The 23,528-nt window shown below is 39.7% G+C and overlaps 1 protein-coding gene across 1 annotated transcript in view; it reads left to right on the forward strand.

Moving 5' to 3' along the window:
• LOC306871722 (WD repeat and FYVE domain-containing protein 3) overlaps positions 1-23,528 on the forward strand; it is a 62,224-nt gene that overhangs the window by 22,960 nt on the left and 15,736 nt on the right. Inside the window, exons 14-41 of the mRNA XM_079419839.1 lie at positions 1,021-1,235; positions 2,133-2,245; positions 3,408-3,642; positions 5,436-5,536; positions 6,989-7,207; positions 7,552-7,733; positions 7,976-8,207; positions 8,386-8,546; positions 9,086-9,197; positions 9,304-9,494; positions 9,988-10,140; positions 10,443-10,516; positions 11,085-11,246; positions 11,532-11,626; positions 12,106-12,226; positions 12,590-12,807; positions 12,964-13,154; positions 13,848-13,982; positions 14,283-14,462; positions 14,596-14,829; positions 15,006-15,105; positions 15,425-15,585; positions 16,587-16,816; positions 18,553-18,662; positions 18,820-19,002; positions 19,210-19,367; positions 20,326-20,403; positions 20,567-20,794. Coding sequence (XP_079275965.1) covers positions 1,021-1,235; positions 2,133-2,245; positions 3,408-3,642; positions 5,436-5,536; positions 6,989-7,207; positions 7,552-7,733; positions 7,976-8,207; positions 8,386-8,546; positions 9,086-9,197; positions 9,304-9,494; positions 9,988-10,140; positions 10,443-10,516; positions 11,085-11,246; positions 11,532-11,626; positions 12,106-12,226; positions 12,590-12,807; positions 12,964-13,154; positions 13,848-13,982; positions 14,283-14,462; positions 14,596-14,829; positions 15,006-15,105; positions 15,425-15,585; positions 16,587-16,816; positions 18,553-18,662; positions 18,820-19,002; positions 19,210-19,367; positions 20,326-20,403; positions 20,567-20,794 — 4,572 coding nt within the window. The remainder of the gene's footprint in view (positions 1-1,020; positions 1,236-2,132; positions 2,246-3,407; positions 3,643-5,435; positions 5,537-6,988; positions 7,208-7,551; positions 7,734-7,975; positions 8,208-8,385; positions 8,547-9,085; positions 9,198-9,303; positions 9,495-9,987; positions 10,141-10,442; positions 10,517-11,084; positions 11,247-11,531; positions 11,627-12,105; positions 12,227-12,589; positions 12,808-12,963; positions 13,155-13,847; positions 13,983-14,282; positions 14,463-14,595; positions 14,830-15,005; positions 15,106-15,424; positions 15,586-16,586; positions 16,817-18,552; positions 18,663-18,819; positions 19,003-19,209; positions 19,368-20,325; positions 20,404-20,566; positions 20,795-23,528) is intronic.

Consider the following 23,528-nt stretch of genomic DNA (forward strand, 5'->3'; position numbering starts at 1 on the left):
GGGAAGAATGAGTCTAGAGCCCTGCATGAAAGACTGCTAATTCTCAAAACATTTTTTGATGACTGAAAGGAGGAAAAACCAAAGTGAAGTATGGACTTACTTCATGCAGCCATTTATTTACTTTATAACAGTAAATAAATATTGGTTCTGCATATCGGTTATCGGGCACATAAACATGCAAATAATTGGTATCGGTTATAAAAAAATCTATATCAGTCGATCACTATTTACAAACTTCGGGACAAGATGAAATTACATTCTTTGGTAATCAACAGCATCGACAGTAAGAACCCAGAACATTCTTTTTGGGAGTGTACCTTTTGAAAAACAGGCCAGTAAAAAAAAACTTGATTAAAGGGATAGTTCACCCAAAAATGAAAATTGTCATTAATTACTCACCCTCATGTTGTTCCAAACTTTTAAGACCTTTAAGTTCTTCTTTGGAACACAAATTAAGATCTTTTTGATGAAATCCGAGAGCTTTCTGACCAGTTTCTTAAAGGTAGTAAGGACATGCATCATGGTACTGTCATGAACGCATGTCAAAGACTGACACAGAAGAGAAGAAATAGTTTAATAATATCGTTATTTTTGTTTTCTTTGCACACAAAAAGTTTACTCGTAGCTTCATAAAATTGGGGTTGAACCACTGATGTCACACGGACTATTTTAACGATATCCTTGCTACCTTTCTGGGCCTTGAATGTGTCAGTTGTGTTGCTGTCTATACAGGGTCAGAAAGCTCTTGGCATTTCATCAAAAATATCTTAAATTGTGTTCCGAAGATGAAAGAAGGTCTTGCGTGTTTGGAACGACATGATTACGACATGACAGAATCTTCATTTTTGGGTGAGCTATCGCTTTAAGTACTTGTTCTCAGAATGACTAGTAATAGCATGTTATGTTTGACTTGTGCCCCTGCAATGTGAATTTAAAATTTCAGCATATTAGTGTTTATCTGAGCTGAGTGTTCTACTGTAAGTGTCCTTCAGCTCACTTTAGCCTCGCTCTGCTCCTCAGCATGCCCTGGACCTGCAGCTGGCGGTTGCTAACATCCTGCAGCTGCTGGTGCATTCAGAGAGGAACCAGCAAATCCTGTGTGAGGCGGGTCTGCACTCACGTTTGCTTCAGCGCTGTAGCTGTGCTTTGGGAGACGAAGATCACCCACTCCACCCTCCTCTGCAGAGGATGTTTGAGCGACTGGCCTCCCAGGCCCTAGAGCCGATGGTGCTTAGGTGAGTCCAGTTTGCTCAAAAAATTTTAGATAGAGACTGGAAAATATATGATATTATATTATATAATATTATGAGGACAGAGAGGGCCTCCTCGCTGGTAATGTACAATATACTGTATACATTACAGTACACGACTGTGTTACAGTACATATCAGAGGGCCAGATCTTTGTCCATTACATCTCAAAGCCTCAGTGATATTTATTGAAGTGATTAATATTTAAGAGTAATATCTTAACGGAACATGTTTCTGCCCCCAACCTTCTATTGATTGGTCTCTCACATGTGAGCTCTTTTGAACTGATTTTTGTTTATTCAAAGACCAGATGAGTCAGTTAAAATCTGTTTTACTCCTGGGGCTTTTGCGCGTTTCAGTCTTTACTGATTTGATCTTATCACAGCTGTATGTTTGCATAAAAGGAGAATTATCAAATTTGACAATCTCAATATTATTCAAAGCTCTCCATGGGTTGTCTCTAAGTCAAACGGATTAGCGATTTCAATTTTCCGCATGGCTGGTCTAACGTGATGGAGGATGCATCACTACAAAATAATAATAAAAAAATAGCAATTAACTTCAGCTCGTTTGAGAAATCAAAATATGTCTTATATGGTTTTAATGTCATGCGACTGCATTCTGGATCATAGTTATTTAAGTGATTAATATATATTAATAATAATATAAATAAATATATAATTGCAATCATTACAATTATTATACAGTAATTATATATTTTATTAAGTGCATTTATTTCATGTTTATTTTTATCAGTTGAAGTTGTTCAGTTGTTGTCTTTTTGTAATTTCCAAATGTGTTGTGAATATGCTCGAAGAGCAAGCAATTGCTCATTGTGTGGGATATTACTGTCTCTAATAAATGGTTTTTATGCATTCTTCAGGGAATTTTTACGACTTGGGAATCCTCTGAATTGCGGTGCCTGGGACAAAAAGCTCCTGAAGCAGTATCGGGTCCACAAGCCTAGCTCCCTCAGCTATGAAGCAGAAATGCGCAGTAAGGAAACAAATGAATGCATGAAGACTGCTAGAGCTGTCACTGTGCTTTTGTGCCATCCCGTAAACAGTTTGTGTCAGTGTTATGTGGTCTTGTCTCTGTGGTTTCTCTGTGGGCCAGTGAAAGGAGGGACATTACTTCAGGCTTCACTGACTGTGGTCTTTGGTGAAATGCCATCAATCACCATCAGAATCAAACAAAACATTCTCCTTTTGCTCTCTACGGCTCTGCCAGCAGAGAGACGTTCAATTGAACAGGGTTTTGCTGGAGATGAGTTCCCAGCTTCCCTAATTACCAGTGAAATTACTTTTCTCCAAGCTCTCACCGTGTCCAGCGAGTCCTTTTTGAACTTGCTAATTTAAAGGTTTCCTGCTTGCTTTGTAGAAAGCCTCATTGGAATTGTGCAGTCATTCCAGGGTCCAGTGCAAGCAGATATTTTTGTTGGTTATATCCACAACATATTACCTCAGAATGAGGATATTTAAGAGAACTTAGATTTAAAAAGAATGAAAGGATGTTACCAGACAGGAAATTTCCCTCTGCTTTTATATATTGTGAATATGAACACAGCTGCTTACCAATCAGAATCGAGGAATGGAATATATATATATGAAGGAATATATATATATAGATTACTCCGTTTTTAACTATTCTCAGAAAAATTTTTTTCATTGTGCATTCCAATTAATCTCAATCAAACTCAAGTTATTTTGATTACGTTAAAAAATAACTAAAAAAACGCATCTAGCTAACACAATAAAAACATGATAGCATAATAAAAACATGATTTTTGAAAATGAAAAAAAAGGTTTCTGTTGTTTTTGCAAATAAACTCTTCATATATATATATATATATATATATATATATATATATATATATATATATATATATATATATATATATATATATATAAATACACATGTAAATAATCTACAATAGAACAATTTCAGAATAACATTAAATAAATCCAAATTAATCAAATTTATACATAAATGTTGTTGTTTTTGTTGGATAATAGTTTATCAAACATTCCTAATATTACAGTTAAAGTGAAGTAAAAATTCACTGTTAACTATGTTCTGAGTTAATAGTGTAATACTAAGAGAGCAGTAGAGTTTACGGGACAAGCCTGACTGTACATTTGACCTTTTCCAAATCCAGACAGCATGACTCTGTCCATGGAGGGTTTTGGGCCGGATAGCGTGTTCACGATTAACGAGGACAACAGCCAGTACCGGATCAGCCGAAGTCTGGTGCGATCGGCTGAGGGCAGCACTGTGCCCCTCACCCGAGTCAAGTGCCTGGTCTCCATGACAACGCCTCATGACATTCGTCTCCACGGATCGTCCGTCACGCCCGCCTTCGTGGAGTTTGACACGTCATTAGAGGGATTCGGGTAAGGCTGCCAGCGCTGATCTAGCCTATATCTAATGAAGATCGAGATTTGTTTGCACAGTCACTGTTTGTAAAAGCAGACATCCAGACATCAGAGATTTATTGGCTTCAATTCAGAATGTGTTTACCAGATATATGCGTCAATCAAAAATTTATTTTGTGTTGTGCTTTTAAAAGCTTGACCTAGTTTAAAGCTCACTGAAAAACAGAGACTTGAAATGCGCTTACATCTCCAAACGTATCGCAGTTCAAAGCGCAACAAAGAATCCACACTGAGCCTCCATCTGTTTCTGTTTAACATAATCCCATCAGGGTACGTGCTAAACTGAAAATAACAGATCTTTAATATTTCATCTTTTTCATTAATTATGAAAGCACAGTGATCATCATTTGTCTTCTTTCCAAGTTATTAGCTGCTTAAATGGGAGATTTATGTGTGTGAAATGGGTCAGTGGTTCAGTTTTTGCACCCAGCACACATAACAGAGACCCTAATGCTTCAAGTGATATTGGTTGTGCACAGATTGAATTTTCTTAGTCTCCCAGAGGCCTTTCTATTGCTTGAACAATTATGCAGCAGTTCTACCGACTTAAATGCCACAAATTCCCTTTAAACCTGCACCAACTGCACAGACAATCCAACTGATGTATCTTTTATATGTCTTAACCAGAATCCTCCTGTGTCTTTTAAATACTTCCTCCTACATCTGAATAGAACATGCAGTTTAGAATAATTGAAGATGTAAAAATCACTTGTACTGGCCCACATTTCATCTCGCAAACGCTGACAAAACGCACACACACAGTGCACTCCCCATCTGCCCTCATGAAAAATTCATGTAAACACGTTCCGTATTGGGGCGTGCAGACCAGCCTAATGGTGCTGCCACAGCTGGGCTTAAAGCTTTTTAGGTTATAAGGGAGCAAACAGGGAGGAGGTGGACATTAACCCCCACACACATATACATAGACTTCTATTGTTTTAGCTTTAGATTTTTTTTAATAATTATAATAATATACAACAATATATAATCTTTTTTACTAATTATATTAACTAAATAATATATAATAATAATATATATTATAAAATATATAATATAATAATAAAACAAACAAAAAAAATCCTCTCTAAAAAAGGACTTCTCCAAATGTTCCCAAAGGGAGGTTTTGTCAGATGTTGCTCTTTTTGAGCAGATTTGTCCCCAAATTGAACCCTTCTTCACACACTTCCTTGTCTGGTGGGAGGTGTTAATGTTTCACTGTTTTGGGGTGGATGCTTATATTGTTAGTGTGATGTGGGATTTTTTTTATTTTTTTATTGCCACAGCTTTTTTTTGTATTAAAATGTCATATGAGGCTTCCTTTTTTAGGGTTAATTAGCCTCCATAGAGACTTGTTTAGCTGTTTTGAGTGACACTGGGATGGTTTTCTGTTTATTTGATGAATGGCAGAATGCTTAATGAAGTATGGATTTATGGGAATCTTGCATTGGGTTGCACCCATTCTCATTATTTGTTTTTCTAATGTTCAGTGATGTTTGGTGTGTAAATAAGTTCCATCAGTTGACATTTGTGCATGATGTAATTCAGTTCTGTTATGGTGAGCACACTCTGTCAGTGTTACATAAGACGTGACACTCACAAATAAACAACTCTTTAAGCTGCCAATGTGAAATATTCCCACATATTATGAGAGTTTATTTCTGAGAGACAAGAATAAAATGTGAGAAATCTCTGGCATGCTGGGATATGTGATAAATTGAAATTCATTTTTTATTTCCATATTCTCTCTTCAGCTGTTTGTTTTTGCCCAGTTTGGCCCCTCATAACGCACCGTCCAGTAATGCTAACACATCTGGAGTCAGTGACGGGGCGGTGGTCAGCGGCATGGGAAATGGTATGTGCTCACAAACACACTCTTCCCCAATCCCCCGTGATTTGCATTACAGCAGAGAGCAGCTTTCCACTCTTTGTATATCTTTATTAAGACAAAGCCTAAAATATGAAAAAAGTACATTAAACTGATGAATGTCCAACAAGCAAGTCATTATCGCACAGTAAACCTGGTCTTGGTGGTTGGGATCTCAGGGATGAAAAGGGATAAAAAGAGATGTGGGATGGTGAAGGCGGGCGTAGCAGCTTGACAGAATTTCAGAAGCATCATGGCTCATGACAGGCGAGAGGTAGAAGGAACAGGAGCACAGCAGTGTGACTGAATTTTTGCTAAGACGGTGGAGTCTAGAGAAAAGAGGAAGCATACCGAAACTTGACAGAGCTTGACAGAAATAGTTTGTGTGCCTTTGCTCTTGTTCGAGCGCCACTGGCTCACAGCAGCCCTGAGTGGGCGTACAAGTGCCTATGTAGTATTAATGAGATGATTCAGGGCTCGATGGCTCTCCATCTTTCTCCCTTCCTGTCTTTCTTCATTTTCCTGTCTCTCTCTCTCTCTCTCGAATGGATGATTTTAGTATTTATAGATAGACTCCTGCATCATATTCTCTGACCTATTTTTGTCGATGCCGTCATCATTTCTTGCTCAGAGAGTTTCATTCAGATCCCCTGCAGTCTAGTTCATTGTTCCTGTCTCTCTTTCAGGGGTTTCCTGGATTTAGGGTACAAGCCAAAGTGGATTTGTTGTATCTAAGTAGCTTAGGCTGAATTTTCAAGAATGTGTGCTTGATGTAATAGATCATTATGCAAAGTCCAAGGAGATTTATTCAGTGATGTTAGTTCCCAAACTAAATCAAAAAAAGTTTAATAACTTTTTTATTTGAACTAGAAAATGCAAAACAAATATTAAGATCTGTTGAATTATGCTGTTAATATACATTTCTATTAAGTGTAAAAGTTTAGGGTCAGTAAGATTATTATTTATACAAATTCTTCAGCAAGGACGTATAAAATTGATCAAAAGTGACAGTGGAAAAATTAACATTGCTAGAATAATTTTTGAAGTATGGAGTAATGGCTGCTGAAAATTCAGCTTTTTCATCATATGAATAAATTATATTTGAAAATATATTAAGAGAGAGGTATACTTCTTTCAAAAACAACAACAACAAAAACTTGCCAGCCCCAAACTTTTGAAGAGTAGAGTAATTTGTAAAGTGTAAAACAGAAGTATTTTCACTCAAGTTCAAGCACAATCAGAATTTAAAAAGTCTTGTTTGTCCAATAAAAAACTATTCTGAGAATAATCAACATTAATATTCATGTAGCATTGGACAGCTTGTGACTGTTATGTGTATATAAACTGTTATAGTATAGTGACTGTTATAGTATATATCCAAATGATGCAAAAAGAGAAAGTAACTCCTAATATTACATGTCCTCATTTTCATCTCTTCAGGCGAGCGTTTCTTTCCACCCCCATCTGGCCTGAGCTACTCAACGTGGTTTTGCATTGAGCGTTTCAGCACGCCACCCCAAAGCCATCCTGTGCGTCTGCTCACGGTGGTGCGAAGGGCCACCTCGTCTGAGCAGCACTACGTGTGCCTGGCCATCGTGCTCTCCGCTAAAGACCGATCTCTCATTGTGTCCACTAAAGAAGAGCTGCTTCAGACCTACGGCAAGTGTTTCCAACAACTTCCTGTTCTACATCTTTGTTTTCTGTTGATTTCAGCAAAGTTCTAATGATGTGGAATGTTTGTGAATCAGATGACATATAGAGAAAAAGCTTGAATTAAAAGCAAATCTGTTACATACTTTCAAAATGCTGTTTGTGAACACACACAAATACAATTTTAAATAATTTTAATTTAGCTCATGATGTTACCACATTTATATTTCATGGGCAAATCGACAGTAGACAATTAAGCCATTTTAATGTAGCCCGCTCATTCTGAAATGCAGAGGAAAAGTTCCTTTGTCTGTGGTTAGTGACGTGACATCATTTCCTCTCTCCCTTTGCAGTGGATGACTTCAGTGAGGAGTCCTCCTTCTATGAGATCCTGCCCTGCTGTGCACGCTTCCGTTGTGCTGACCTCATCACCGAGGGACAGTGGCACCACCTGGTGTTAGTTATGAGCAAGGGAATGCTGAAGAACAGCATGGCGACTCTCTACATCGATGGCCAGATGGTCAGCACAGTCAAGGTGTGGCCCAGCTCCTGATGTAGACACCTTTATTTTGTTTTGACTAAAGTATTTTGTCATTATTTTCTGCCCCTTTTTAAAGATGTTAATTGGCGTCAGATGTGAAATCTAATGCGAAGTGGTTTTTCTCTTGCTTCATTAGCTGCTCAAACACCAGTTCCCGAGACTACTGTTAAATAATGTATATTTCCCGATTAGGTCACAATCACCTCTTTTGTTTCTCGTTGTGGTTGTCTTTGTAGCTGCACTATATTCACAATGCTCCCGGTGGCTCTGCCTCCGCAAACCCACCTGTGGTGAGCACGGTGTACAGCTACGTCGGTACGCCACCGGCCCAGCGCCAGCTCTCCACTCTGGTCTGGCGACTGGGGCCCACTCACTTTCTGGAGGAGGTGCTGCCTGCTGCCAGTGTGGCTGCCATCTATGAGCTGGGACCCAATTATGTAGGCAGTTTCCAAGCTGTTTACCTGCCATGTGAGTACCTGATGTGTCACACTGAGGTGAATAACAAGGAACTAAAAGATGTTTGATTTTAAAAGCAGATGTTTGTCGCAAATGAATGGCTGTTGTACTGAGTAAATGTTTTATTTTGCATGTGTTATATGTAGTTGCATGTTGTGGGTTTGAACTGGGTTTCCTCTCATATCTCTAGGTAAAGACTCAAAGACCGAGGCTGTGCCACCCTGTCCTGTTGGATTGGTTCCTGAAGAGAAGGTCTCCTTCAGTCTCTTTGCTCATTCTGTATCTACTCTCACTGTGGCCAAGATACGAAAGGTCTACAACAAACTGGACAGCAAAGCCATCGCCAAACAGGTACAGTAAGCGGTCTCACTCTCACCCTGCTTCTTCACTCTCGTTTGCTAAAATAATGTATTTAAATTATACGATTTTAAGTTTTAGATTTTAAATTAAATATTAATTTATTAATTTGTTGTAATGAATTTGACCAAATTAGGTCTACCATTTTGCATTACATTATATATATATTTTTTACATTAAAAGTTTTCATATTTAATAAATTGAACAATCACCAAATAAACAAGACCATAAGCAGACCTACACTACTGTTCAAAAGTTTGGGTCAGTAAAAATGTTTTTATGTTTTGGAAAAAAGTCTCTTATACTCACCTATACTGTATTTATTTGATTAAAAATACAGGTAAAGCTGTAATATTGTCAAATATTAGTTTAAAATAACTCTATCCTTCTATTTTGAAGGTTATTAATTCCTGTGATGGCAAAGCTGAATTTTCAGCAGCCATTACTTCAGACATGATCTTTCAGAAATAATTCAAATATACAGAATTGGTCCTCAATAAGTTTGGTCCTCTAATGTTTTCATATCCTTTCAGCTGGGGGTTTCCTCACATGAAAGTGCCACCCCAGTCAAACTCGTCCATAATTCAGTGGGCCATCTCAACGGGTCAGCCAGGACCGTTGGAGCTGCAGTCATCGGTTACCTGGGTGAGTGCAGAATAAAAAAATGATCTGGCACAATACAGATTTTCTAATAAGCCGGCCCTTTCTCTCAGTGTTCATGTATTTATAGCTGCAATCTTGTTCCATGTAGGTGTACGCGCCTTCGTAACCAAACCAGTGGCCACCAACCTCCAGTACATCGGAGGAGCAGCTGCCATTCTGGGCCTGGTTGCCATGGCTTCAGACGTGGAGGGTCTCTATGCTGCAGTAAAAGCATTAGTGTGCGTTGTCAAGAGCAACCCTCTAGCTAGCAAGGAGATGGAGCGTATCAAAGGCTACCAGGTGGGCTGCAATAACAATTATCAGTGAACTTTTAACTGAGGATGTCCTCTGTTCGCTACAGCTGTAGCTGTAGTATGTTATGAGCCAATGAGGTGGCAAATTAAATGATAACAGTGAGCCTGGGCTGTTGTGACCGGTGACAGCCAATTGATGTGATAAGTGAGGGTTCTTAAAGGTGGGGCATGCTGGGATTTGCTGGTTTGAACATAACAGATGGTACATTGTTTTATTTCTCTGCTGCTTTAATAGTGTCTGTAGAGAGAATGCGATGTTTCACGGAACTAATGTTGTGAATGTGTAAGGAAAATGAATGGCTGAGTGTTGGGTTGCAGCCTGTTTTAAACTGAACTGATCATTGAATCCTGATATGAATAGACTAAGGAAAATATAGCAGATCATTCTTTCACATAGACCTTCTGTTGTTGTTTTTTCCCTGTCAGCTTTAGATCATTTGCCTGAATGATCTTCTTTAACTTAATGTCTTGTGTTATAGCTGTTGGCCATGCTGCTGAAGAAGAAACGCCCTCTGTTGAATAGCCATATTCTGCACTTGACCTTCTCCCTCGTTGGAACTGTCGATAGTGGCCACGAGACCTCAATCATCCCCAACTCCACAGCCTTCCAGGACCTGCTGTGTGATTTTGAGGTGCGAAGCTCACACCAGAGGAGCCTTAGTGATGCTGTGACCCCCCAAATTACTCACATCTAGCAGATTTACAGAGAATGATTGACATCCAGTTAGGACGAATAAATACCTCTGACTGACATTATCAGTGACCTTGCTGAAAATTGAACTACAGCCATTCTAATAGTTTCTAACATAAGAACATGATGTTGTGTAGTGGTCTTCAGCTCTAAAACGTATTTTATTTTTAGAAGATATGAATATATATTTGCTTGTTTTTCATGATACAATGACTTAAAATGTTTAATTTGGTGGACTTTCAGGTTTGGCTTCATGCTCCCTATGAACTGCACCTCTCTCTCTTCGAGCACTTCATTGAACTTCTGACTGAATCCAGGTAATCCATCCATACTCTAACACTCCTTATTGAATCTTTGATTCGGGGCAATCGATATAAGCCTTTCTGCAATGTAATGGGACTTTCTTTGGGTTCTTTCAGCCCTATAGAAATGTTACAGTGTGCATTAACATTATGATGGTTAACCAACAACATATGCATTACATGGTATCTGAAATACATCACATGTGGATATATGAGGTCTGCTTCCACATGAAGTACATCACATACATTAGAAGAGGGGAGATCTGATTTATGTCTAAAGGCCCATTCTAAAAAAGAATGATAACTATATTAACATCCATGAATGAACTGTAACGTTCTGTTTAATATAAGCACATACTGCATGTCATCAGAGTGATTCTAACGATATTGTTCCTCTATGCCGTTATCGTTATAGTTGTAATGTGGACTTTGCTATTCTCTAGAATGATTATTAACTTTATAGTTATCATGCTTCTTGGTGTGAACGTGCCTTTAGAGTTAACAGTATTCAGAGGTGCAGATTCAGACCTGCAGTTGTTAAACTGCTATCACTAATGCAATGTGTACTTGTTTCTGTTCTCAGTGAAGCTGCTAAGAATGCCAAACTGTTGCGGGAGTTTCAGTTGATCCCCAAACTGCTGCTGACCCTGAGGGATCAATCTCTGTCTCAGCCCACCATCGCTGCCATCGGCAATGTGCTCAGTCTCCTGCTTCAAGGCTTTCCCTACTCATATGACCTACTCAGGTAAACGGAGATTTGATTTGTATGCCCGTTTTAAATGTAGGCTGTCAAAGACAATAAATTTTAGAACATCAGAATCAGAAATGATTGATTCTTTAAAATGTCTGATTTTGCTGCAGAACATACTTTATTTAGAAACAGGGGTGACTAGTTATTTTATTTTAAAATTAGAAAGGAACACTATGTACAATTGACACATACAAAATAAAAATTTTCGATCACAAAATAATCATTTATAATTCTGGACTTTTTTTCCTTTGTTTATGGCAATGATTTATTTTTTTCTAGGTTTGGGCAGTTTATCTCTTCAACATTGCCAACATTTGCAGTCTGTGAGAAGTTTGTCATTATGGAGAACACCAATGAGGAGAAGATCGACAGGGGTGAGTCAGTTTTTTAAGCTTCCAAGTATCAAAGAAGCATTTTAGGAGCATATTGTTGCAACACAACAACACTTCAGATCACCCTGTTAAAGAATCAGACCCATGGGAATCAAAGCATAGCCAGCTTTAAGCAGCACCAAAAGAAATCCACAACTGCAGAACCTTGTAGAAAGCTACACAGAATCCCTGCTGAATTGAAATGTCATCTCATTCGTAAAAAAATCTGACACCCCTTGTGCATTTTTTAAATATTTTGCCTAATATTTTGCCTGGTTTCAGCTATCCGTAAGAGTGCAGCGTTAGCTCCATGTAAGCACTTTCTGCAGATTCCCACTAAAAATCAGCAGTGTAAAATCGGCTGATTTCATCTCAGCCTAATTATGAGATGTCTAAAGATACCAGGAGCTTAAAATATCAAAAAGTTTAGCAGTGTAATTTCTCCTTTCAGTGGTCTTACTCTTCTTCCTGGGTGTTTTCAGGAACTGATGATGAGTTTGGAGGCCTCTTGTCATCCAACTTGATTCTTCTGCGGAACAGACTGCTGGACATCCTGCTCAAACAGCTCTTCAGTTGCAAAGAGAAGAACACTGTTAATGTACAGTGAGTGATGCTCCATATTAAATCAAGTGTGGATTATTGGACTTCAGAGAGCTGCACTGCATTTTACAGCATCTGTAACATTGTTACCTAAGCTTGCTGGTTTAGGCCTGATATCTGGGATTGGATACAGATGGAACTGGACACTTTGGATGTGTGTCCAAAATGATTTAGTGTAGCCCAAGTGCTTTTATCGCTTATCAGTGCACTCAGTATTTTTGTGTGTGTTTGTGTATGAAAAATGCGCACCATTTAATTCTATAAATTAAGCCTTGTAACTTAAAACATTATAAACCAAATTTGTAAGATCTACCTTTTATATTAATCATCCCCCCACTAAATTTTTCTTTCTGCTCCCTCCCGCAGGGCTTGCGAAGAGCTTGTGCGCACCTTGGGTTTTGATTGGTTGCTGATGTTTATGGAAGAACACATTCACTCCAGTACGGTGACGGCAGCTCTCTTAATCTTGGTGGTGTTGCTGAGTAACCAATCCATCCTGAGCCGGTTCAAAGAGGGCCTGACTGGAGGAGGATGGCTGGACCACACCGACTCTGTGCTCTCTAATAAGATTGGCACTGTTCTGGGTGAGCAAGAGACCCATATTTGATTAGTTTCACATACATTTTAGTTAAACAGTAACTATAATTACACAGTATAAAATATGATAATAATAACAATAACTAAGTATTTAGTACTGTAACATAATTTGTGAGGCTTTTTTTGCTCGTATATCCTTTCAGGTTTTAACGTCGGCCGCAGCGCAGGAGGAAGGTCGACATTGCGTGAAATCAACCGAGATGCCTGCCATTTCCCAGGATTTCCTGTGTTGCAAACTCTACTGCCCAAACACACCAATGTCCCAGAGATCTACTACATGCTCATGGCCCTTTTCCTCCAGCAGCCAATCACAGAGCTGCCTGACAGCCTGCAGGTACATGTCAGTATGCAAACCTTTTTTCCCAAATAATCAAACTTGAATGTCTTCACTTTGTGTGTTTGTTTGTGTGTGATATCTATAACTGTTTATATATATATATATATATAATTGGTGTTATCTGCAGTTGTGTAAAACAATTTAATTGAATAATTAAGAGTTATGTTCACATGCTCGGTGTCTCAAATTTGCTTATATCATTAGTGACATAGCAGTAGTGCAGAATCTAGAGGCATTTTACATCATATTCTTTCTTTCTTTGTTGTTTTTAAATCCAAAAACTTTGAAACTTTAACAAATTTAAACAGGATTTAGATTTAGATTTTAAATCCCAATTTTTCAGTGTGATCTCAGACATGCTCCTTGTTAACTATACTCATGTTCAACAAATTCACTTTGCTGTATCATCCATTCAGTCATGCAAGGGTTATATAAATGTCTACCATCTGCACTTGTGACTGTTTCCTGTGAGAGCACTATAGCTTCACTACCTCACATTCTTTTACTTTTTAAACTGCAAAATCATTGAATAATTATTTATTATTTAATTAAATGTATTACATTAAATGTAACTAAGTAACATTATCACTTCATAATAACTTAATACAATTTAATAATTTGTATAATATGCATTTAATAATAATAATAATTAATTAATTAGTATTGAGTTGTACCCATCTCTTCACACAGTTTGACCTGGACTCTATCTGGACCTTTATATTTGGCGTCCCGGCCTCCAGTGCTACAGTGGTGGGCTCCATTCACAACATGTGTACTGAAACAGCGTTCCTGCTCCTGGCAATGCTGCGCAGCATGCTCAACCTGGTGAGTCTCCAAGCTTCCTGCTTTAGAAATATGCATCCCAGGAGCAACTGCTGGCATTGGGATGATTGTTCAGGTTATCATTTGGTAGTTTATCAAAGGTTTTGTACTACAGCTAATGAAAAATTCTGAATGAAATGGGAAATTAGTGACAAACTGGTGCTCAAAAATAAAACGTTAAAATGGTATTATGTTAAGAGGAATTGTTTTACCTGCAGATACCAAGAAATGCAGGTTATTCTCGTGACCTCAGACCACAGAAGCTGACATAGCGTTTGAAATTTCTCTTTATCTAATCCACAGCCTTGGCAGTCAGAGGAGGAGGGTTCCTGGCTGAGAGAATATCCCATCACTCTCATGCAGTTTTTCCGTTATCTCTATCACAACGTCCCAGATCTGGCACCCATGTGGCACAGCCCAGACTTCCTGTGTACACTTGCTGCTACAGTTTTCCCCTTCAATATACGGCCTTACTCTGAGATGGTACGCTATTGTTCTCTTTGTTTGTTATTGTGACAGGCTTTTGTGTGCTCGGGCCTTTGAGAATTTGTCCTTTTGATGTTTCAATCTTAATTGAAGTTGGTTGTGTAGATGAAAAATGTCTTGTTTTCCTCAGGTGAGTGATTTGGATGATGAAACAAGCTCACCCACAGAAGAGTTCAAAGCCTTTGTGACGGATACAGGCATGAACCGTAGCCAGTCAGAATACTGTAATGTAGGCAATAAAACCTACTTGACCAACCACCCAGCCAAGAAGTATGTCTTTGACTTCATGAGGGTCCTCATCATGGACAACCTGTGCATGACACCTGCCAGCAAACAGACGCCCATCATTGACCTTCTGCTAGAGGTGAGACATCTCGGATATCTACTTGATCACATTTCATTTATCAGTGATGTTGTGTGAAGCTACAGAATCTCAGTGCCTGTCATTCTGGCTTTATTTTCTATCGTCCTGCAGTGCTTTGCATGTTGCATGTTGTCCATTTGTTGGGCAAGAACGCTAACTTTGCTTTGTGTCCTCAGGCCTCACCAGAGCGCTCAACCAGGACCCAGCAGAAAGAGTTTCAGTCCTACATCCTGGACAGTGTGATGGAGCAGCTTCTGGCAGCAGATGTTCTGATGGGTTAGTTGCATCCCAATCATCAGGTTTAGATCAGGGAATTGATCAGTAATATACCCAAAAATGGAAATGCTGTCATTTACTCAATCTCATTTTCTTCCGAATTGTGTGATTTTTTGATGTCAATATGGATCAGGCACAATATATGCAAAAACTGTCATGGCATTGTGAGACATGACCATATTTTAGTGGTTCTCAGCATTTTTGATCTCAAGTTTCCTGATGTCCCTTAAAGTCTGTTGTCCAACAAAATATTCAGAATTCTACAATATCAGCTAAAATTACAAATCTTTCATGTGTGTGGCTCTTTGTTTTCCAACAGGTGAGGAGGCATCATTGCCAATAACGACAGGAGGAAGTTACCAGGTCCTGGTCAACAATGTGTTCTACTTCACACAGCGTGTGGTGGATAAGCTTTGGCAGGGCATGTTCAACAAAGAATCCAAGCTCGTGGTGGATTTCATAGTTCAGCTGATCACCCAGGTGAGCTCGATCCTGTGATCGCACACCAGAGGTTTCCCACTTAAATGCCAATTATTCTTTCACACCACCTACATCAAAACAAGCCCACTTGTCCCCAATGTCAAAGTGTCCCTGAATAATTAGGAAGTGGTCTTACTATATAATTGTTTGGCCGTATATTGTCTAGTATTTTAATCATGAACATTGCATACAGATCATTACTTTTAGTGGATGTCTTAAATGTATGCTACTACTACAAAATATTTTTGTTTCAAATTACTTATTTTAAACTTTCTAACCATCAAAGAATCCTAATAATGTAAATGTTTTATGGTTCCCACAAAATACCAAGCACAACTGTTCAACTGTTATAATAAGAAATGTTTGAGCACCAGATGAGATGGGTGCCTGCTGAAAATTGAGCTTTACCATCACAGGAATAAATTACATTTAATTGACTAAATATATTACTTGAAACTGTAATAATATTTCACAGTGTTACTGTTTTTACTGTATTTTTGGTCAAATAAATGCAGCCTTGGAAAGCATAAGAGACCTCGAGAACATTAAAAAAATACTTAACCCAAGCTTTTGAATGGGAGTGTAAATTTAAACAAACGTGTTTAAAAAAAAAAAAAAAAAAAATCTTTTTTTTTATTTTATTTAAATGCAGTTAAAAGCAAATTATAAGCAATCATAGTAACCACAGTTATCTTTTTAAAATGAGATTTAAACAATTTCAGAGTAAATGTTTCAATAAATATTGCAATAAAGAATTATCTACCAACTATTTAAGAAGGACCACAATTATCCACAATGTAATGTTAAGTCATTTCTTCAGTTATTAAACATAAATTATTTTCCCGTTATTATATTACAAATATCTGTTAGTTGTACAATTCTCTCTCTCTCTCTCTCTCTTTTACATTCCTCATGTGCAAGACTTATGTAGCATTCCTATGTGACTTGCGTGACTGGTGATTTCTCAACAAATCTCCTTTTCTTTTTCGGTCCCACAACAGTCCAAACGGCGATCACAGGGTTTGTCTCTGGACTCTATCTACCATTGTCTGAACCGAACAATACTCTACCAGCTCTCACGACCACACAAAACGGTCCCGCAACAGGTCACCCTGCTGGATTCACTACGTGTACTGACGGTAAACCGAAACCTCGTGCTGGGACCCGGCAACCATGACCAGGAGTTTGTGGCTTGTCTGGCCCACTGCTTGATCAACCTGCACACGGGGAGGTGAGAGAGACAGAGGCAATATAATGTTTTCAGGCACTGTACAGAAATCAAGGGTTTATGAATTTAGAGTATGCAGAAGTTTGGTTTTAAGTTACAGGGATGGATAGATAAGTCTGTTAAGATATGATTTGACATGCAGACTCTGTTTCCAAAAAAAAAAAAAAGTGATTAAAGATAGGTGGATAGCTATTACATATGAGGTGTGAAATGAATAAATAGGTAAATACATAAGAACATTTAGATAGATGGGTAGACCTATATATTGAGGGAAAAAAAATTATTTGCTCCCCTGCTGATTTTGTATGTTTGCCCACTGACGAAGAAATCAGTCTATAATTTTAATGGTAGGGTTATTTGAACAGTGCGAGACAGAATAACAACAAAAAATCCAGAAAAATGCATTTCAAAAAAGTTATAAATTGATTTGCATTTAGTGAGTGAAATAAGTATTTGACCCCTTCGTAAAACATGACTTAGTACTTGGTGGCAAAACCCTAGTTGGCAATCACAGAGGTCAGACTTTTATTGTAGTTGGCCACCAGGTTTGCACACATCTCAGGAGGGATTTTGTCCCACTCCTCTTTGCAGATCCTCTCCAAATCATGAAGGCTTCGAGGCTGACATTTGGCAACTCGAACCTTCAGCTCCCTCCACAGATTTTCTATGGGATTAAGGTCTGGAGACTGGCTAGGCCACTCCAGGACCTTAATGTGCTTCTTCTTGAGCCACTCCTTTGTTGCCTTGGCCATGTGTTTTGGGTCATTGTCATGCTGGAATACCCATCCACGACCCATTTTCAATGCCCTGGCCTTGACGGTACATGGCCCCGTCCATCGTCCCTTTGATGCGGTACAGTTGCCCTATATCTTTAGCATAAAAACACCTCAAAAGCATAATGTTTCCTTTTTTGTTTTTTTTGGTGATTATGGTCCCAGCTGCCTTGAGATCATTGACAAGATCCTCCTGTGTAGTTCTTGGCTACTGTATAACTTTTTTGAAATGCGTTTTTCTGGATTTTTTGGTTGTTATTCTGTCTCTCACTGTTAAAATTATAGACTGATCATTTTTTTGTCAGTGGGCAAACATACAAAATCAGCAGGGGATCAAGTAATTTTTTCTCTCACTGTATGAGGTGTGAAATACAATTACATGGATAGTTATGTTTGAGTTCTGAAATAAGTACATTTAGATAGAAGCATAGACTATATGTGCAGTAAAAAAGTAAAATAAATGTATACATTTAGATTTATGGGATTATGTATGAGCAGTGAAAAATAAAAAATTCCTCTTCTCAGGATTGTTTGTGATTGTGCGTCTCTGCTGTTGTGAGTCACTGTGAGAGACTTGAGGAGGTTTATGTTGTCATGGCTCTGTATCCAGGCTGACTCAGAAGTTTGGCTTCAGAGAGACTGAGAAATGAGAGCAGATTAGAGACAGTGAGGAGAACAGTAGTGTGTAGTGCTGCTACTCTGAGTCTCTGTGGTCTGCTGATACAGGAAGATCAATAACTTCAACTGATTTGATTTTGAGCGACTGATGTGCTGAAATGATAGTTCATTATTCTTGCTGTTTGTGTTATAGCGTTCAAACTTATAATATTTTCTGACTGGAGAATGTTCACATGGTGCAGGACAGATAAAGCACTTGCCAAAAGACCATGGTGTCTTCAAATGTATAAAAATGGTGTGCTGTATCACTGTGCCACAGGCCAACATCACTTTCATGTTCTCTTACAGTAGTGTGGAGGGCTTTGGTTTGGAGGCAGAGGCCAGAATGACTACCTGGCATGTCGCGGTTCCTTCTGAGAATGAGTCGGACAATGTCCAGAGCCAGGATGTTAGCGAAGGTTGTTCTTTTTCTCTTTTTATGACATTTTTGCAAACAAACTGTGTGGTGTATTAAAGCATATAGTTTTAATACTTAAAGCACTTCACAAACCCTCATAAAAACCATTATCGATATCAAACTTACTCTGTCCTTTTTGTTGTGTGTGTGTTTGTCAGGTCGTCAGTTGCTGCTCAAGGCAGTGAATCGTGTGTGGACGGAGCTCATGCACAGTAAGCGGCAAATGCTGGAAGACATTTTTAAAGTGTCTCTACCAGTCAATGATCGAGGACATGTGGACATCGCTACTGCTCGACCTGCTTTAGAGGAACCTGCTGCTAAAAGCTGGCAGAACCACCTGGGTGAGAAAAACATCCAGTCACACACTCAAATTGTTACTTTATTAATCCATCACATTCAGATTCTCCCACATTTTATCAGCTTGTTGCTTTCACGCTCTTTACTGTGTCTTTGTCACTCTGCTTATTTTTTCTTGTTAAATATTTTTGCAGTTTTCCCCATACTCTCACTTCTCTTATTGTGTTGAACCTTTTCTGTTTTGCTTCTAGTCCATGAGAAGAAATGCATCAGTAGGGGCGAGATCGTTGCCCCAGCGAGTCAGTCCAAACTGTCTCGAGTCAGCAGTGGCTTTGGTCTGTCCAAACTTACTGGCTCCCGTCGCAGCAAGAAGGAAAGTGGAATGAACAAGAACAATCTTTCTGCACAGGTAACTGTCAAAATGCATCTATCTAGACCTGCATCTATCTCTTGGGGTGTTCCACAGGGATTAATTCTTGGTGGAACCCTGTTTTCGTAATACATGTTGCCTTCTGAGTCTATCTTTAGGCAATAGTATATAAATTATAATTTCTATGTGGATGATTTACATCTGTACCTTTCTCTTGAGCTTGATGACTGTAGATCATTTGATAATTTTTCTATGTGTTTGACTGAGATAAAGGGATGGTTGATAAATCATTTCCTACATTTAAATGAGGATAAGGCTGAGTTTATTATATTTGGGAATAGACTCCCTGAGAAAGAACTGGTTGAGAGTTATGGTCTATTGTCATACAGCATGCATGGAGACTTTTAACTAATACCAGAAAATGGGATCATGGGATCACCAATTAATTATAAATTCCAATGCAAGGTGTTAATGTTTGTGTACAGAGCATTGCACAATCAGGCTTCTGACATAAAGACATGCTGTCTCCATACCAGTCTCAATGTCATCTGTGTCTTCTCAGAACTTTCTCTTAACTTTTTAAAGCGCAGTGGAGATTGTGCCTTTTCAGTTGTGGCTCCTACACATTGGAATGCCTTGCCGCTATTCATAAAACCCTCGTCAACTATTAACTTTTTTTTAAAGGGAACTTAAAGACTTGTTTATTTCATCAGGCTTTTGGCATTTGAGTGAGTCTGTGTAATGCGAGTGATTTCGTTGTACAATTTATATTGGTGTTATAATGTGTTAGTATTGAATGTTTGTAATGCTATTTTTTTTAGAGTTTTAATTATCTCTGTTCAGGACTTTGGTCCATTCTTATGGTTTTGAAAGTGCTTTATAAATAAAAGTTGAGTTGAGTTGAAAATAAACTGTCACAGACATGGAAGTGATTTCACAGCTGATCTTATGGACTTGCACAGGAAGTTTATGCTCATATTATTTTAACTGTCCACAGGAAACCTTTCAGTGGATGTTCACGCACATTGCTGTGGTCCGGGACTTGGTAGCAATGCAGTACAAGGAGCATCAAGAGGTAACCCTTCAATTTCAAACATATCCAAAAGTCAAATAGATCTTTCAAAATAATAATAATTGCTGAAATGTTTTAAATGGAGGGGTCACTAAATAAATGTTTTCCCAGTTATGATCATAGTGGAATGACTTCTATAAAAAATAATTTTGATGTTTTCTCTCAGAGACAGCAGAATGCGTTGAAGTATGTGATGGATGAGTGGGCAGGGATTGAATATGAGCTGCTTCGGGAGAGAGGCCTCTGGGGCCCTCCTATTGGCTCCCACTTGGACAAGTTTCAGTTGGACATGACTGAGGGACCCTGTAGAATGAGGAAGAAGATGGTTCGGAATGACATGTTTTACATTCATTATCCCTACGTGCCTGATCCTGAGCCCAACGCAAGCACTCAGGTTAGTGTACTTTTTTTCTTGTAATTTTTCAGTATAAAGGAGGTACATGTGTATTGTATATTAGCAAATTCTGGCTGCCCGAAATAGAGAATAAACTTTATTAAGAAAACATAATTTTCTTTAACATTATTTTACCCCATTTGAAACAAGTCTATTGAATTTGACTATAGTCTCAGTGAAAGTCAGCATGTGTGTAGCATTAATGGTTGATAATCTGCTCTGAATAGATCTTTTGTAAACTCTCAATTTAATTGCCAGCATTAGCCAGATGATGGTAATGACTTCACATAAGAAGCCTGAAATGCAAACGACAATGCTCCTCTTGCCTTGTTGCCCATTTTTCCCTTTTCAGAATCAATCACAGGTGCCATTAATGGGTGCAATGGTTAACATACCAGTCCAGGTACAAAATGAAGTGTGCCTAAACTGCTGTCTTGCTGTACCCCTCAAACATCTGCATTGCTACAGTGTAAAATAAATGTCCCAAACCTTTTCCATTTTTCTGCTACATGATGAGGAGGCGTATGTGGATTGACGCCACTGCAGAATGCTTAAAACGCTCTTTGGAGATGTTTTCTCTGCTGTCATTCCTGTTGTAAATAATTCATACACAGGGAAACCTCTAGAAAAATTGGTTTAGGACAGCTCCATCCCTCCCATTTGCTAATCCCTTATAATCCATATTATAGAATGTGAAGTGGGACAATAATCTTCAGACAAGAATGTTGCATGCTACTTATAACTCACTAATTATTGGTATTCATATTGTAGTTTGAGAGCTGAAATAAGTAAATTCTGCATCACTACTGGCACCAAACAGAACTGCATAAATAACGTACTCGGTTACTAACGGAGGCCCAGGGAGGAGTATGCTAGTGCGATAGTGTCAACTAACCTCAGAGGGGAGAGAGCCGTGTCTATGCACTTCGTAAAAATGCGGGGAGCTAGAGCCAGCCCAAAGGGCAGGACCGTGTATTGATAAGCCACTCCCCCGAAGGCGAATCTCAAGAATCGTCTGTGATGGGGGGCTATCTGGATGTGAAAGTAAGCATCTTTCAGATCCAGCGAAAAGAACCAGTCCTCTGGGCGAATTTGCGAGCGGATCTGTTTCAATGTAGTCATTCTGAACGGCCGTCTCATGAGGGGCGCGGTTCAGATGTCTGAGGTCAAGGATGGGCCGGAGGCCGCCATCCTTTTTGGGGACGAGGAAGTAACGGCTGTAGAAGCCTGACTCGCTCTGAGCTGGGGGAACTATTTCTATAGCTCCTTTCGCCAGCAAATTCTCTACCTCGGCTCGCAGAACGTGAGCGTTGCTGCTCCGCATTAAGGTGGAGACCCTGCCGCTGTACCACTGGGGTCTTCGAGCGAATTGTATAACCTCCTTCTATAATCCCTAGAACCCACTGTGACACTCCGGGGATGGCCCGCCAGGCCTCGGCCCGTATGGCAAGGGGTTGGATTAGTTCGGGTGGTGAGTCGCCTTGTGGGAACTCGACACACTCGGTAATTGGAAGAGGAAATTTGCTCTCTTTTTGAAAATGTTTGTTTTTTATATATAAATATATATTATTATTATTTTATATATAAATATATTATATATATTTTATATTTTATATTGTTTTTCTATAACAGCGGCTATATGTGGAGGCACTTTTGGAAAGGGCCTGTGATTCACAACAGGTTTTGAAACAAACAGTTTTGCCTTGGCACCCAGAACTGAACGGGGTGCTTGAAGGCATAACAGAGGGTGTTTTGGGGTTGGTCCAGCCTCTGCGAGACCTTGCCCCCTCCTCTTCTTTGCTATCGGATCAGGACGACGCCGGAGGCGCAGGGTCCAAGGTCAGCTTGGGCCGGGGTCCCTGACGTTTTGGATAGGGGTAGCGTTTGGCCGAGCGGGAGTGCTGCCGAGGCTCAGGCTTCTTTGTAGGCTGAGCGGGCGACGGCGCAGGTTTAGCTGGCTGTTGCGCTGGAACAGGCTTGGGGCGACTGGCGGCCGTTGCAGAGCTGGAGCGTTTAGGCAGAAAGTGTCGCATAGCCTGGGACGACTTCTGAGCCGCGGTGAATCGCTCTGCAAAGCCCTCGACGGCAGGTCCAAAGAGCCCCGCAGAGGAGACCGGTGCGTCGAGGAAGGGGACCATGTCAGCTTCCTTAATTTCAGTGAGGTTTAGCCATAAGTGGCGTTCCAACACCACTAAGTTGGCCATTGACCTCCCAATGGACTGCGCTGTAGCTTTGGTAGCTCTTTTAAAGCCAGGTCGGTGGCGTTGCGCAGTTCCTTGAAAACTGCGGGATCAGGCCCGAACTCGTCCATGGTCTGGAGGAGTTTGGCTTGAAAGACCTGGAGCACAGCCATGGAGTGAAGCGCTGAGGCGGCCTGCCCGGCGGCGGAGTATGCTCGTCCGGCGAGGGCGGAAGTCGTCCTACAAGGCTTAGAGGGATGAGCAGCATTTGCTTTCCATCCGGACGGTGGGCAAAGGTGCGCAGCCACAACTACTCCAAACCCAGCTCGTCAACGGCCTTAGAAATGATGCGGAAGAGCTCGGCATCCATCCCTGGCTTTGCTTCGCTGGGTTCGGCAGACGAGGAGGGGGCGGGGTCGATAGTAGAGCCCGATATATCCTCCGCGTCCGACGCTATTAGAGACATGCTGTCATCTAATAGCTTGTCCTCAACAGCACCGAATGAGATCACGTCACTCGCACCAACCGAGGGACTCTTATCCGCGTGCTCGAAG

This window comes from Barbus barbus (genome assembly GCF_936440315.1).
Source record: "Barbus barbus genome assembly, chromosome: 6".
NCBI lineage: Eukaryota > Metazoa > Chordata > Actinopteri > Cypriniformes > Cyprinidae > Barbus > Barbus barbus.